This window comes from Centroberyx gerrardi, chromosome 19 (assembly GCF_048128805.1).
Source record: "Centroberyx gerrardi isolate f3 chromosome 19, fCenGer3.hap1.cur.20231027, whole genome shotgun sequence".
Classification (NCBI taxonomy): domain Eukaryota; kingdom Metazoa; phylum Chordata; class Actinopteri; order Beryciformes; family Berycidae; genus Centroberyx; species Centroberyx gerrardi.
In genome coordinates this window covers 20,450,007-20,464,554 of record NC_136015.1, presented here as the reverse complement: position 1 = coordinate 20,464,554, position 14,548 = coordinate 20,450,007, and the positions used below count along the sequence as shown (strand labels likewise).

The window sequence follows — 14,548 nt, the reverse complement described above, 5'->3', positions numbered from 1 at the left end:
AATCACAGTGCGGTTATGTCTGTGTTTGAGTCATTTCCTGCAGGGTTTCTGTTTATATTCCACACAGGATTCCAGTCAAGGCTGCCTCTGTGCCAGACGGTAAATTATTCTTTTTGTGTTTGTTTTAACTTGCTTGGAGGTTCATATGGGTGGAGTTTACTGCATCACAACAGCTCAGATGGTGTCAAGAAATCAGTCAATTACAGACAAGTATCCTAAACTGATATTAAAATACTTTCCTGTGACTTAAAACTTTCTGTCAGTCGTCCTGCTGTATGCTATACTCATCTTGCAGCTAAATAGCATAAAACCAGAAAAAAACAGTATTTGCAAAACACTATTTAGCCCAGGTCTGTTCTTGACTGGGACCTTGGGTTAAGGATTAATGTCTGTCTGGAGATAAGGATTGATTCGATAACATTATTTATGAGGATAAAAGACGCACAATGTGCCCCAGTGTGTCCCACTCTGGTAAACCTCTCTGAGTGGCCAGACACTCACTCATCTGTGGGCGCCTACTGTATTTTGATAGCCTTTCATTTAATCATAACGCTACGCAAATTGAGCTTAATAGCCTATAACTGATCGCATAATTGCTTTTTCATACAGTCTTCATACAGCGCATTCCTGCGAGTCAAACTCTGTAATAAATTAAAGTAGATTGGTGCCTAATATTTTCCTCCTCCCTGGTCCTCCTCTCATATCTCCTCCCCGTTTCTTTTTTTTTCTTCCCCTCATTGGTCCTGGTATTGGCCTTTAATTAAAAACCTAGAGCTGTCAGGAAGTCACGCTCGAGCAGGAACATAGATCTTTCTCGCACGCTGCATGGCTTAGCGATTACAGAAATATCGATTTACTGGACAGACAAAAGCCTGCATGTAAAAGCGGATGGCGCTTGGAAACCTAAGCTACTGAGAAACAGACTGTCTGAGAGTTTGAAGGGGCCTGGGGACCCCGGTATGAGGCACAGCAGAAATGATGAAATGGTAGTCGTAGAGCTGCTTTGACAGTCTGCAGTGACAGACTCCGGTACTTCACAACAGCTACTGGTACATGGCAGATTGGTTCTGTAATAATCATTCAGGCTGATTTCATTAAGTTTCATTATGTTTCAAAGCAAGGACAGGAAACTGTTTTCATCAGTCAACCACAGCGGCTTATGGATATTAAATTCCAATGATCCTGTACACTATTTTAGCAGCCAAATATCATTTTTAGAATACAACCTCTGAACAATAGCTGGACACCTGCTTAGGTTGGTAGAGATGACAGACTTACTATACACAGTCAAACTTTACCAGCTTTTGGAAAGTGGGTAGTGTTAATTTCCCACTGTGTTTATACCACAAAATAGGGGTTAGGATACAATAATGTAGGTTTAAATGTAGGTTAAAGGTCACCTGGCAGACACCTGTTACAGCCTCACTTCTGTAACCCATTCAAGTATACATACATAACCTGTGTACTTTTGACGCAAAATCTGAATCAGCTAGTGAGTGTGAGTATGTGTAGGCCTTACCTTGATACACACTGATCAATACCCAAATGAGGAAAGTCTTGAAAGATAACGACCGGCCCTGAAAGAGAGAAAAAGTTTGACGTAAATGGAAAATAAGCTTTTCAGACCTGCGATTTTCTTAGCTAATCACAAAACCCATCATAAATGCTTTAGTGGAGCTGTTTACTGACATGATAAACTGTCTTTTCAAAAAGGCCCAGTACCTTGGTGAGGTCTTTATAAAGCTCCGGGTAGAGCAGAGCCATCTCCGGCTTCACATCCTGGTCCAGAACCAAGGAGAACACTGGAAACATGGTGTAGATGGTGGCATACCTGCACAGACAAACAGTGGCATACAGAGAAGTGAGCGTTATAGATGGAGAGGTTTCCAAACCACATGTTTAGATTATTGAACGTATCTTAACATCTATTTTGTATTTTTGTGAGGCTGTGATGATATTAGCCATGTCAGCTTTTAAATATTTGGCTATCTCTGCTGTCAAAAGGCTGTAATATAGTAAGAATGAATAACTTTTTGATGGTTGCAGACAGTAAAGAGAGACTTGCAGCATATCTAGGAGGTTAGCTGTACATGGATGGGCTGTGTGTGTCTATGCTGTAGTACAATAATGAAAACAATAGTTCCTCATTCTTACACTGATGTCAATTTATACCAAAAGTTTCACAGGACTTTTGAAGAAGGTACATACCCAACCATGAGGAAACCCTGGTACAATGGCACTGAGGCAAAGAAGAAAATGGAGGAGAAGACGGCCTGAGGATGGACAGAAAGAACGGTGTCAGAATCTCCAAAAAAGCTTCCTCTAATCATCGGAAGATTAGCTTTTTTTTTCACCTTTATATAGAAAAACAAGCTTTGTCAAAAAAGTTGCAGACATTTAATCAGAGTATTGTACCTGCATGGTGGAGATGATCATGCCTCTGTGCATGACAAACTGGCCCAGCGCTGCAGAGCGCTTGTAGCTGTTCCTGCCATGAACCATGAGCAGGCGACCGATGTGCTTAAACTGAGTGATGGAGAAGTCTGCAGCCAGGGACGCCTGCTTCCCTTCCTGTTTGGAAAAGCACAGAAAAAGTATAAAAAAGCGAAGCTACTATCAGGTAGTACTATTTCCAATAGTTAATGAATTGAGTGTTCATTGATGATGGAAATGTTGGAAAGCGCTGTAGTCTCTGGTCAGGCTCTGGCAGCCCTTTACCTTTCCCTCAATCCCAATCCCACAGTCTGCAGCCTGGATCATACTGACATCATTTCCTCCATCACCTGTCACAGAATGGAAAAGACACATTCAGGCAAAAGCTACACATTCTTGTACAATGTACTGTATGTTAGAGGTTATAAGAGTAGCAGACTGTAAAAGGTGCTACTCTTAGCTAGCTTTGATTGCCATCTTGTGGACACAAGAAGTAACACATTGCTCTGGTTTCTGTCTCAATAGTTCAATAGTGTGTGCGTGTGTGTGTGTACGTCTATGTGTGTGACAGTGTGTTTAATATTCATTTATCCTGAGCATGCAAGTGTTGTTCAGCAACCTGCTTCACATTCATGCAGTTAAGATTCACACCTGGGAGCTCAGTACAATCACAGCCTTCTCCTGTTGGACAGTTAAGTACCTTGCTCAAGGGCACCTCAACTGTAGTTACTCATTCACTAACTTTCCCCCATCCTGTCTGTGGATTGGCTTAAACACTCACCTATGGCACAGGTTCTGTTGGCTGTGTGCTGCTGGAGGAGTCTGACAATCTGGGCCTTCTGAGTGGGGGAGCAGCGGCAGCAGACCACCGCCGGACACTGACAGGCCAACTCCACAAACTCATGCTCATAGTACCGCAAACACACCTGCAACAACACAGACGTAAAGAGACACAAACCAGAATTAATATATCACACAGTTTGACTTGTAGAAGAAAATAAGCTCTTTGGAACTTTCTCAGCCCATCATAGGTCAATCTGTTTCACTCAGGTGTTCAACAACACTGCAAACATGAACAAACATTTTATAGCCTCCAAATAAATTAAAACTCATATTTAGCTGTCAGTCCTTGTAGCAAAAGCTCCGTTTTGTGGCATGAAACACGCACAATGCGTCTCTAACTGAAGAGATAAAATGGTTTCTGGCTTGCCAAAAAAATTACCGATATGTTTTGTTTCTTTGTTTTCTGCTTCAATCCCATAAGGCCTTGGTTGAACTCTTAAGTGTTAGTTCTGGCCATGGAGTAGTTTTTATTCTCTCTTTGCCTGTTTGGCTGCATCCTCGGCATCATCTGCTGTGCAAGGCAGTGTCATTGTGTGCTGCACTGTGTTGTAGTACCTCTAAGGAGTCTCCAGAGATGACCAGAGCACAGTCGTGTTTCCTTCTGAAGGCGTTGAGCTCCAGATGGGCCTCTCCTCTGTTTGAGACCTGCTCAAGAGCCACACAACACAATTAGCCATGAAGAAATACATAGGCTGTCATTTTTTTGAATCTCCCATCAAGTAAAATTATAAATCAAAACATCAGCACAGCAAAGAGAAACAGCGTACCGGTCTGAAGACGTGGATGTCTTGGTTTCTGGAGACCAAATGGGAGCTTTTGGCGATGCATGTAGCCGTTTCAAGCTTGTCCCCCGTCAACATCCAGATCTGAGCAGAAAACAACATCAGCATGTAGGGGGACGGGTGATGTGGCATTAAAAGCATACTGTAATCCAAACAAAGGCAAGGTAAAGAGTGGAATCCACTGGACTTGCAGTAAAGTGACTACTCTTCACCAATTCTAGCTAAAACAATCTGGAATTTGATTTTTCTTTTTAATGGTTTCTGGTTTTACAGACACAGGACTATTCATTTCTAAAGGGAGATTACCATTTTCCTGCATTTTGTGTTTCTGATCACATCCCTAAACATGTATTGTTGAGCTCTGTGGGGTTTATAGTAGCATCTCCCTCCAAGATAAATGTGCACCTACAGTGTGATGCCGCAAACAATAAAAGGTTGAGCCTGGTGATCTTATGGTGGTCTTTGTGGCAGGAACCTTACTTTTATATTCCCAAACACAGAACATAATGGACCCCAAAATTCATATAAAACTTTATCGATTTTCCCAGCCAACAAGATTTGTAGAATAGAACAGGCTGGTAGAGTAGATTAACTTTCCAGCCACAGCCAAAATGTATCAGCATTTGTCTGGTGTCCAGCGTTAGGTTCCTGCCATGTGTAGTTTTGCTAACCTTGATGCCAGCGTTCCTGAGCAGCTCCAGTGTCGGCCGGACGTCGGCTTGCAGCTGGTCCTCAACTCCAGTCAGACACAGGAGCTCCATCTCCCTCTCCAGACTCTCCACCACCGCTGCAACCTTCAGGGTCCGGTCGTGGATACTCAGCTTGGCCTGGTTGTAGCGGTTCTACATAGAGAAGTGGGAGAAAAGGAGAGACAAAATGAGGAAGAAATGGTGGGGTAATAAGGGCTGCGACACACCAGGCACCTTTTGGCCTGGTGGAGCAACGCACTTGCCAATGAGAATTGTAATAAAACACAGGACAATGTTGGACAGTGTTGCCCTATAATTGTGCCAAAAAGGTTTCCCAGTGTATTAACAACCTGAGAGGAGGAAACGTGGGACAGAAAGTGTGAAAGCAAAATAAACAAAGATTTACAAGTGGAAGTTCCAATTCAAACATCAAAGCCAGAACAGAAGAGATTTTAATGGAACATGATGAAGAAAAGCGTGGGATGAAAGCTGTGCATATACAGTGTGGTTCATCCAAACCTCAAAGTCCTGATACTGCTCCTCAGACAGAGACTTCTTGGCCACCACCAGGGTCCTCAGGCCCTCCCTGGCCATGTTCCCACACTGACAGAAAGGAGAGGAAGATGTTAGATAGACACAGAGTATTTCCAGGGATATTTTCCATTTCAAGATTCCTAACTTTTTCCAGAGCTTAATTTCCTGGCTGGATTTGAAGATTTTGGTTGTTGATATAATGTATACTGATGGCTTGGTGACATGACTGTCAAGCAGGCAACTGCTCTCTTTACAATACAATTATTCTTCACAGCAACATATTGTATCACAATCTGTTACATGACAAAGTCTCAACAGCTTGTTATAGTGTTTCATAGTGATCAGGACTGAACAGCAATTTGTTCCCTACACTATTCAAAACTTTTTGCACAATTCCTACATTTTCCAAAATTTCCATACTTTCAGGAGCCCTCTAGTATGATATACCCAAGAAAAGTGTTTATTGTTAATATGTATTATCAATTGCATTATTATTGCTGAAAACACACAATTTATATCAAGCTATTCAAACACTATGTCAAATAAACAAATTGATATTTTTACAAGAGAAATTTTAATCAAATCAAATATAGGACAGCTCATCTATTCCATTGGAGCAGCAGCTGTTTAAGTACAACATGTACAGTACTGTCAATAGCAGCATATTGTCAACCAACACCAAAAGAAATCAATAGTGAATAACAAGGCCTCTGGCAAAATCCAGAGGACACAATAAAACAAAGCGATGGATGGCGGTTTATTTTTGATATGAAACACCAATGGGCTAGATCTGTCCTGCTGATTGGTTATTGACAGGCAGAGTAACCGCAGCGCCAGCTGATTTGACAGTGGGATATTACAGCCGATAGGACATCATTAGCACCATTGTTCAAGAATATGACATACTGTAATTACTTCAACTTTATCTAGGTCACTAATTAAATCAAAAGCTGCCCCCGGTGCTAAATTACTCAATAATGCCAATATAATTATGAACATATGCACACTAGACCTTCAACCACCAAGCCGGTGTTGATGCAGACTGTTGATCTGCTGATGAATGTCCTGATTAAGAGAGGTTATTGGCCTAAAATAATGACCGCTATGAGTGACTGTGCTGTTATATTTATCAGTTGTTCAATAGCAGTGTTTCTTAACATTTCTCATTTTAGGCATTTTCAGGGCTTAAAGCAAAAAAACATTCTGAGCCTGAAATGTTCCTGACTGATTAGTGCAATAAGTTATCCTTATTGCACTAAACCTAGTGCAATAAGGATAACTGTGGAGCCCCCCAGGGGTCACCTGGTACAAAAAAAAAATGATGCGGAAATCAGTGGGTACGGTTCTCTTACAATTTACTCCTAAACCGTGCCCACGGATTAGTAAACCATGCATCAGATTTGTAATATCTACGTTGATAACATCAAAGAGGGACTTTTAGGCCTATATACAGTGAGCCAGAGCCACTACACACAGCTTGGCATACATATAGTGAGCTGTAACAGCCATTAGGCACCTAGACCATATGTGAACCATAACCATTGATTAATCACATCAGTAGGTCTAATTTATGATCCGATGTGTGTTTTGGTGACAATATGAAACCCATTTACTCCCTATAAATCATGCTTGTAGAAAAAGCATGTTAATTAAATTTTATATGCAACTCTGTGGGCCGCTGTGGTGTCCCTGTTTGAAGTTATCAATATACATATTACAAATCCGTGTGCACGGTCTACTAATCCGCGGGTATGGTTTAGGACTCCGTGCGCACTGATTACTAATTCGAGGGCACGGTTTACTAATCCGTGCGCATGGAGCCGTGCGCGGTTTACCAATCGGTGCTCGTATGGATTTCCACATCAATTATTTTTTTCTTACCAGGTGACCCCTGGGGAGCTCTGTAGAGAACAGCCAAAGCAATGCCACATTTTTATGCTGAATGACGATTGTAAATTGTGAAAGACAGATCACGTCATTGCTGCTGGAGTGGCAGCTGTAACTGTCGCTCCTGGTGTGGTCAGATATCGGAGTGCGCGCATAGCGGCGTTGTGTCTGGGATTTACCTCATGTGGAAAGAGCACTTTCTTTCTGCTGTTTGAGCTCACAGTGCAGAACAAACACCCGGTTCCCTTAATTTGTCGCACCAAGTGTCAAACGGTTTCCTGTCTCCACCCGTTTATTCAATCCATACCTATCGCCGTTTGTTTTTTACTCCTCTCTCAGTGACGCGTGTATCTTCACCAGCTTTCATAAACTTCGTTTCCATATTTCAGCTGTGCTACACTACGGAATCGGTGCTACATTGTGATAGAAAGTAGCTTGCTGTTCATTGGATAAAAAAAAAACTTGCTCGCATTCCATTGGTAAATGTAAAATATTGCTTTGCTTCGCTGAATATGATTGGATAAAACGCATCAAAAACAAAACCCCGCGTGGTGTGAGGTTGTTTTTTTTTTTTTTGTCGAAAATAGTTTGTGAATCTAAAACGTCCATATGCCGGAAATCCGGCACCTGGCCGAGGGTCTTTAAGCCCTGCATTTTGCTGGTACTCTTAAACAGAGCAGCTCATAATAAGTGAGCAGACAAAGGTTCATGGTCTTGCTAAAACACACATTGAGAGGAAACGTGGCTGCTGATGGACAAACTGCTTGATGGGGGTTCAAACCTGTGATATAAAGTTAGCGATGCCACAGATTTGATTATGAGGAGTCCTTACCTCTTCCTCCAACCAGTCGTTATACTGGACGATGCTCGCCATGGCAACATCAGCACCCTTCATGTAAAAGGTGATGTCTCCTGTTGACTCCTCCTGAATCAAATCACAAATTTCCAAAACAAGTACATGAGCACAGGCAGACCTTCCCCATACCATAAATCATAGCACTGCATAAAAATCATACAGCAGCATAGACACAATTATTTCTGTTCACCAATCAGCATGCATGTATACTTAAGCAGTCAGGTCCTATGCAACTAAATGGATTTAGCAAGACACTAAACATCAGGATAACAGGTTTGATTCTCGCAAGGGCCGCCTATACTACAGTATTAAAGTCTGCACTCAGGCATTTTAGATAAACAAATTTGAAATTAGAATAACTTCAGTCTCCACATACAATAAATGTACAGGACTGACACACATGGTACAAAGACTGACACACACGTTACACAGCAGGTTTCCTACCATGACGATGATGCCCATCCTCTTGCTCTCGGAGGTGAAGGGGAAGATCTGCAGGATGGAGAAGGTGAGGATCTGTCCGGAGGGAGTCTTCAACTGCAGCGAGTTCAGGTCTCTGTTCACCAGAGTGAGGCCGACGCTCTCTGTCCACCGCACCAACGCCACCTGAGGAATACACACAGATACAGATGGAAACACACACATTAGACACACTCAAAACACAAATACTGATAAACGTAAACCTTTCCACCTTTTTTCCCCTACATGATGAAATTGGGAGGCGATATAATTAAAACCTCAAACATTTTAACTCAAAACGTGATATCTCCAACACCTCTGGTCCAACTTTGACAAAACTTGGTGAGATGATGTACTTTGGCACCTCACATTTAAAAAAATTACACTGATTGGCCTAATGGGCGCCCTATAATTAAAGGCCCATTGTTATCGGTTGCTTGTTATGCTGGCGATCTAGGAATCTAGGAAAGATAAGAGTGTCAGTTCAATGCCTAAAATATAATAATAACTATACACAAATAAGTCAGAAAACTAGGAAACACAAACTCTGGACCTCCCAGTAGAAGCTAGCTAAAGGCTAGTATAGAGGACTTTAGAAAAAACATAAGTATCTATTCATTGTGGGCTGTAGGTCATCTTTCTCAGCATCCTGTTTCAAAGCCTCTCTCTCCCCAATGGAGGAAGACATAAAGTTACATAAAAATTACTTGATCATTGTATTGCTCACACCTGAAGGGGAATTGAATCTCTCATCCAGAGTCACACTGAAAGGCTTGATTGTGTGGCCTCGATTTTTTCTTCTGTTAAACCTTTAACCTTTATTTATTCAGGGAAAGATTGCTGAGTATGAATGCATCATTGAGCATGCATGCATATTAAGCAAACCCCTGTTTCTCATTAACACAGTTACATACATCAACACCTAGGTGCTACACAGTACAACCACACAGTGTCCTGCTGTTGGTCAATGGAGCAGTTGAGGGTGAAGTACCTTACTAGCTTCTCTAACGTCTATGCTACCGCTGCTATAGTTTTGAGATGAGTTGAATACTGCGTTTCAACGGTAAATTTTTAGTTGGTTTCAGTTTCATCATTACACCTTGCAAAAAGGAAATAAATTGTTCAAGGAAGATCATGAGGAGTCAGAGGTCTAATGTTTGTGCCCCTTTGTAATTTAAAAGCACATTTGGGTAATTTGCTAGGCCACTAATCTACGCAATCAATTGGCCTACATAATTCTAAGTCAAATGGTGTGTAAGGTCAATAATTGGAAAAGAAATAACAACAAAAAGGCACTGAAAAAGATGACCACATAACAGACCTTCTCTAACAAAGTTATTATAATAAATGGGAAGTTCCACCATAACTGACTTTTAAGTTATGTTGGAATTGTGAACATTTTCTTAAATTTTCCCAAACTCTTTTCTGTTGCTTTGAGAGGTTTATGCACAAGTTCTTGAAGTCAAAAGAATGCAATTCTCTGACATCCTCAAACTGCAATGTCTGAGATGGTTGAAATACATTTTTGTGGGCAGTCATCTTCCTGTGTCAGAGGGACGGGAAAATTACTATTCATAGATTTTCCTTTCAAATTAATTAAACAGAAGAAATGTGGGGACATTTTACAAAAATATTTGCAGGTAAAATCTAGGAAAATACTTAAAAGATAAATTCTCATTTTAATGCTTCTTTTAAGCAATTTTGAGATCCAACAGTCCACATCAAATGAGAAATAAACAGGTATATTAACAAAACAAGGGAAAAATCTGACTCTAGAAACATTTCAAAAACAAACTGACTGTATAGACCATGAGACAACAACCTGATTTCATTGCTGTGTTGCAACTGCAAGACAAGGCATGAGAGAGTTGCCATATCTCCAGAGCTGCTGAGCTCTTCTCATTCAGCTCCAGATAAGTGTTTTTCTGTTTCTCTTTCCTCTTTTTCTCCTCAGCAGGAACTGCGGCCCCCGAGTGAGCGTTCAGCTGCACACGACTCAATTCTCAATGGGTTCATTTTCAATTTGCTCACTCAAAGGTTGTTATTATACTCTGACCTACAAATTGGAACTTCCTGCTAATACCCCATCATTTCTCCTGCTCCCCTTTGAGCTCCGTAAAAGGGCTGCCTATATTTACTTAACACACATCTGTGTGTCATTATCCTGTGTGTGTATGTAGCGACACACACCCACATCCACAGCGTGTGCAGAGGATCTAAATCCTAGCTCTTCAATCTACTTTATCAGCTCTACAGGAACTATTTAAAGCCGTGTCAACTTTGATACAAACCGTATGTGAATCATGCGTTACGGCAGTAACAGAGGAGACTGCCCGTGACTACTTTACGACAATGGCAGACTGGTTTAAACAACCCGATCAATCATTTCAATAGTGTTCCCAACGATCTAGTGATCATGTATATCAAGATGGCAGAACTGCCTTTAAAATTAACAGCACCTAAAGCATCTCATGATGAAAATAGATCCCTAATAGTTAAGTTCTTCTCCTATAATGTCATTGGCAATATAAGGAATTCATTTCAGGATAGTTAAGGATGGTTTTACAATGGATTTGAAATAGTAAGGCTATCTCTAAATGTTGGACCATAGTAGAATCCATATGTGCTGGATTTGTATTTAAGTCCCTAAATTTTGCTTTGCCTGAAAGTGATTTTCATTTTCTTGCATATTCAAAACATTCCCTCCCAACCGTACCTATGCCTTGTACACTCACTGAGACAACCAATCTAATTGTCTCCAATTGGAAATGATAAACACCCACTTTCTGAGATTCGGCAGTCATTAAAGACCACGGTCAAACGCTCTTGGCTGATATCGTGGGGGTCAAAGGTCAGAGGAGGGCTCTGTTCACAGCATGGCCGACCAGCAGGTCAGATGACCTCCGTTCTGACCTCCACGGCCGGCCCACTTCATCTCCTTAATGACGGCTCATTACATTAGAGAGGCTGAGCTGAGAGCCAGAGCCAGACAAACGACCACTAACAGAGGTATGGTGGCCAGGATCTGATGCTACGCTCAATGAGACTGGGGAGAGAGGGATGAGGGGAGAGAGAGAGAGAGAGGGAGAGAACAGAGAAAGTGAGAAAGAGAGACAGAAAAAGAAGGAAATTAAAAGACAGAGGAGAGAGAACAAAGAATATGGTGGAAGGGGAAGGGGGGGCTGACTTCACGAACAACCACAGACCTCCCCCCCCCCTCTCATCGTCTCTCAGAGAAAATTAAATATTGATCAATCCAAGCAGTGTGAGACAATGGAGAGAGGAGAGATAGAGCAGAGCGCACAGGGATATAAATAAATATATACATCAACTCAGGGGGAGGACAGACAGGCAAAATGGGAAACTGAGATTTATCTTTCGTTACCTTTTTATCTTCATTTTGATTGCCAGACTTGGCTGGGGAGGTGCGGGGCGCAAAAGTACACAAGTCTCACAAAGGCTTTACAAAGCCTCTCGCGTGTCATGGGTGAACTTTGTGTGTATGGGGAGATTAGCTCCTCTTCAATATATATCGAATAGCTCTTGAAACGAATAATGACAGTGTGACAGTGACTTTCCTGATCAACAATCTTTCCCTGTGTTCTGGGCGTTCAGTTATCATCAGGACTCTCCTTGGATTTCTCTAATAACACAGTCTGTATTGCCATTAGAAAGGGCTGTAAATAAAAAGCTTAGTAGCGCCCTCCTAGTCATAAATGCCCCAACTCTTGGGTTACAGGGACAGACAGCCAGAGGATGGGAAGCTGTGGGGATGCCTTTGGGGTCGTTATTGCGCTGGATTCTTCCTTCAGTTGGAGCAGTAAATTCCCAGGAAGCAAACGCCGATGATTAAATAGCTTAACCTCTAGGAGGAGTTCGCGACCTCTGACTTTCTGTTCATGAAATGACTATTATGACAAACTATGGTTATTTAGCGTCAACTATAAAACGTTAAGAGTGAGAGGAAACTGCAGAGAGGGTCAGAGAGGGTTTCCATTTAACAATCTCCTAATCCTCTTCTTGGCAGAATTTTTGGGGGGAGGGACACAAGAAGGCACTGATCCAACTTGTCCAACTCCGTAACGGTTTATGTTTGTTTATCGTTTGTCTTCCTGGTTTGATTTCCTGAGAAAATAGCACGTGAATGCAACGCTGTTTAGTAGCTGACTTCGAAGTTCCAGATTTTGGACCTTCCCACCAGCACATGAACGCAGCATGTTATGGCTAAAAAAATTATAATCGTCTAACGGTGGAAATTGAAGATCCGGATCACCACCAAAATCTAAGATAGTTATAATCTGAGGAAGTTACTTTACGGCAGATTTCACAAGTAAGTGAAATTTGTCTTTTTGCATTTAAAGATACACACAACACATTCCCCTACAAATATATATTTCTTGAGAGAAGTCAGAGCCCACTGTTGTTGAAGTGCAGCATCCCTGGAGCAGTTTGGGGTTTAATGCTTTGCTCAAGAGCACTCGGGCAGTGACAGTGGGCACCGTAGATGTAATATCAGCCACGGTCTAGTTGTCTTCTCTTTGGGTGGAACCTTGGCAACAACCTTTCAGTTATTGGCCAGCCTTGCAACCTGCCAACTTTGATATCAGTCCATATCTTGATGTCCACATTTTTTCAAGTTTCCATTTAAAGTGACAAAGCTGAGAAAGAGTTCACTGCAGCTCATGTTTACCTCATCCGGGCTGGAGGCCTGGTAGGTGCGGTTGTCGTCACTGAAGTCCTGGTCGGCTTCGGCGGACTCCGTCTCTCCGTTGACGCCGGCACGCGACTCGTAGACGGGCGTGACGTTGTGGCACAAGGCGATGGCCTTCACAGCCTCGTGGATGCGACTGCTGACACTCTTGCGGACCTTCGGGGCCGCCGCCTGGGACTTCCGGGACGGTGTGGAGCTGCTGCTACTGCCATTGGAAGGCTGGGAGACCACCTGTCAACAACCAATGTGAGCATTAAAAGAAATACTGTATGTTGTTTGAGTCCTATTTATGACTAAATGTATGGCCTTAGTGTAGTTGAATTCAGTTTCAGCAGGTAACAGATTTACTGGCACCTCTGCTCAAAAATGACATTTTATTGTTGAATCATTCCTCGAATATCCTTGGTCTTGATTTTGCTAATTACAACTAACACATGGAACTTTTGACATAAAAAGATGTTTTTTTTTGTGGGGTTATTATTCCTACAAAAGGTATTTAGACAAACTTAATGTCAAACACTTGACTGGCTGAAAAAAAAAATACATTACAAACAAATTTTCATATTTCTCAAAATTGGATATGTACACTTTTCCATAACCTTTCCAGACCTGGACATTTTTTCAAATCTTATGACTTTTCCAGTTATTCAATGACCACAGGGACCGTGCCAGTGGTAGAGTACTAGATGAAATCCTACACTCGCGTCAAATTCACTTTGACACCCTAAATGACACAGCAAGGGGAAGTGCTGTATCACCATCTTTATCGTGTCATATCTGGTTTGAGGGCCTTTTATGTCTTCCGCTCTTCTGACAACAGCCATCAATTTAACTGTGTGGTGGCTAGCGAGCGGGCAGGCAGACGGCCCACTGTGCCAGCTGCGTTTGACAGGGGCTGATGTGCTCCAGTGAAGCGCATGATTTTGGCTTATTATTAACCTTCAATCCTGCCAGGCAGAGGGGGGGGGAGGGGAGGGGAGGGGAGAAGGGAACTCCTGCAAGGATGCAAGATGACAACCTTCATGAAGAACAACTGAGGGATCTATGGAGAGATTAGTAGGTCAGGTTGTCAGACAAGTTATGGTTAGTGGCCAAGGCACATGTGGAGGGTATAAATGTATATGTGGTTTTTACAAGGATAGACACAGCCACAAAAATATAATGTAAGCAACTGCCTACTGTGTTCTATCACAGTATTGCTGGTCTGTAGCTAATCCCGACCTCTGACCTCACTGTTCAGGGTGCAAATAAAAACAGAAATTCACATTTGGGTATCACATAGTATCACAAAAGAGGAAAAAAAAAGCTGCAAAATACATTCCAGTGTATTCTTGTAAGGTTACTCATTTTTAAA

The 14,548-nt window shown here is 42.0% G+C and overlaps 1 protein-coding gene across 2 annotated transcripts in view; it reads right to left on the bottom strand.

Annotated features, from left to right (window-relative positions):
• atp9b (ATPase phospholipid transporting 9B) overlaps positions 1-14,548 on the bottom strand; it is a 46,914-nt gene that overhangs the window by 3,846 nt on the left and 28,520 nt on the right. Inside the window, exons 15-27 of one of the 2 annotated variants that reach the window (XM_071894926.2) lie at positions 13,174-13,425; positions 8,469-8,630; positions 8,001-8,093; positions 5,267-5,350; positions 4,730-4,900; positions 4,044-4,142; positions 3,832-3,921; positions 3,215-3,359; positions 2,719-2,783; positions 2,416-2,571; positions 2,209-2,273; positions 1,723-1,831; positions 1,520-1,577 (exon numbers count right to left, since the gene is read on the bottom strand). In XM_071894926.2, the coding sequence (XP_071751027.1) occupies positions 1,520-1,577; positions 1,723-1,831; positions 2,209-2,273; positions 2,416-2,571; positions 2,719-2,783; positions 3,215-3,359; positions 3,832-3,921; positions 4,044-4,142; positions 4,730-4,900; positions 5,267-5,350; positions 8,001-8,093; positions 8,469-8,630; positions 13,174-13,425 (1,549 nt within the window). The remainder of the gene's footprint in view (positions 1-1,519; positions 1,578-1,722; positions 1,832-2,208; positions 2,274-2,415; positions 2,572-2,718; positions 2,784-3,214; positions 3,360-3,831; positions 3,922-4,043; positions 4,143-4,729; positions 4,901-5,266; positions 5,351-8,000; positions 8,094-8,468; positions 8,631-13,173; positions 13,426-14,548) is intronic. The other variant, XM_071894927.2, reaches the window with a different exon arrangement.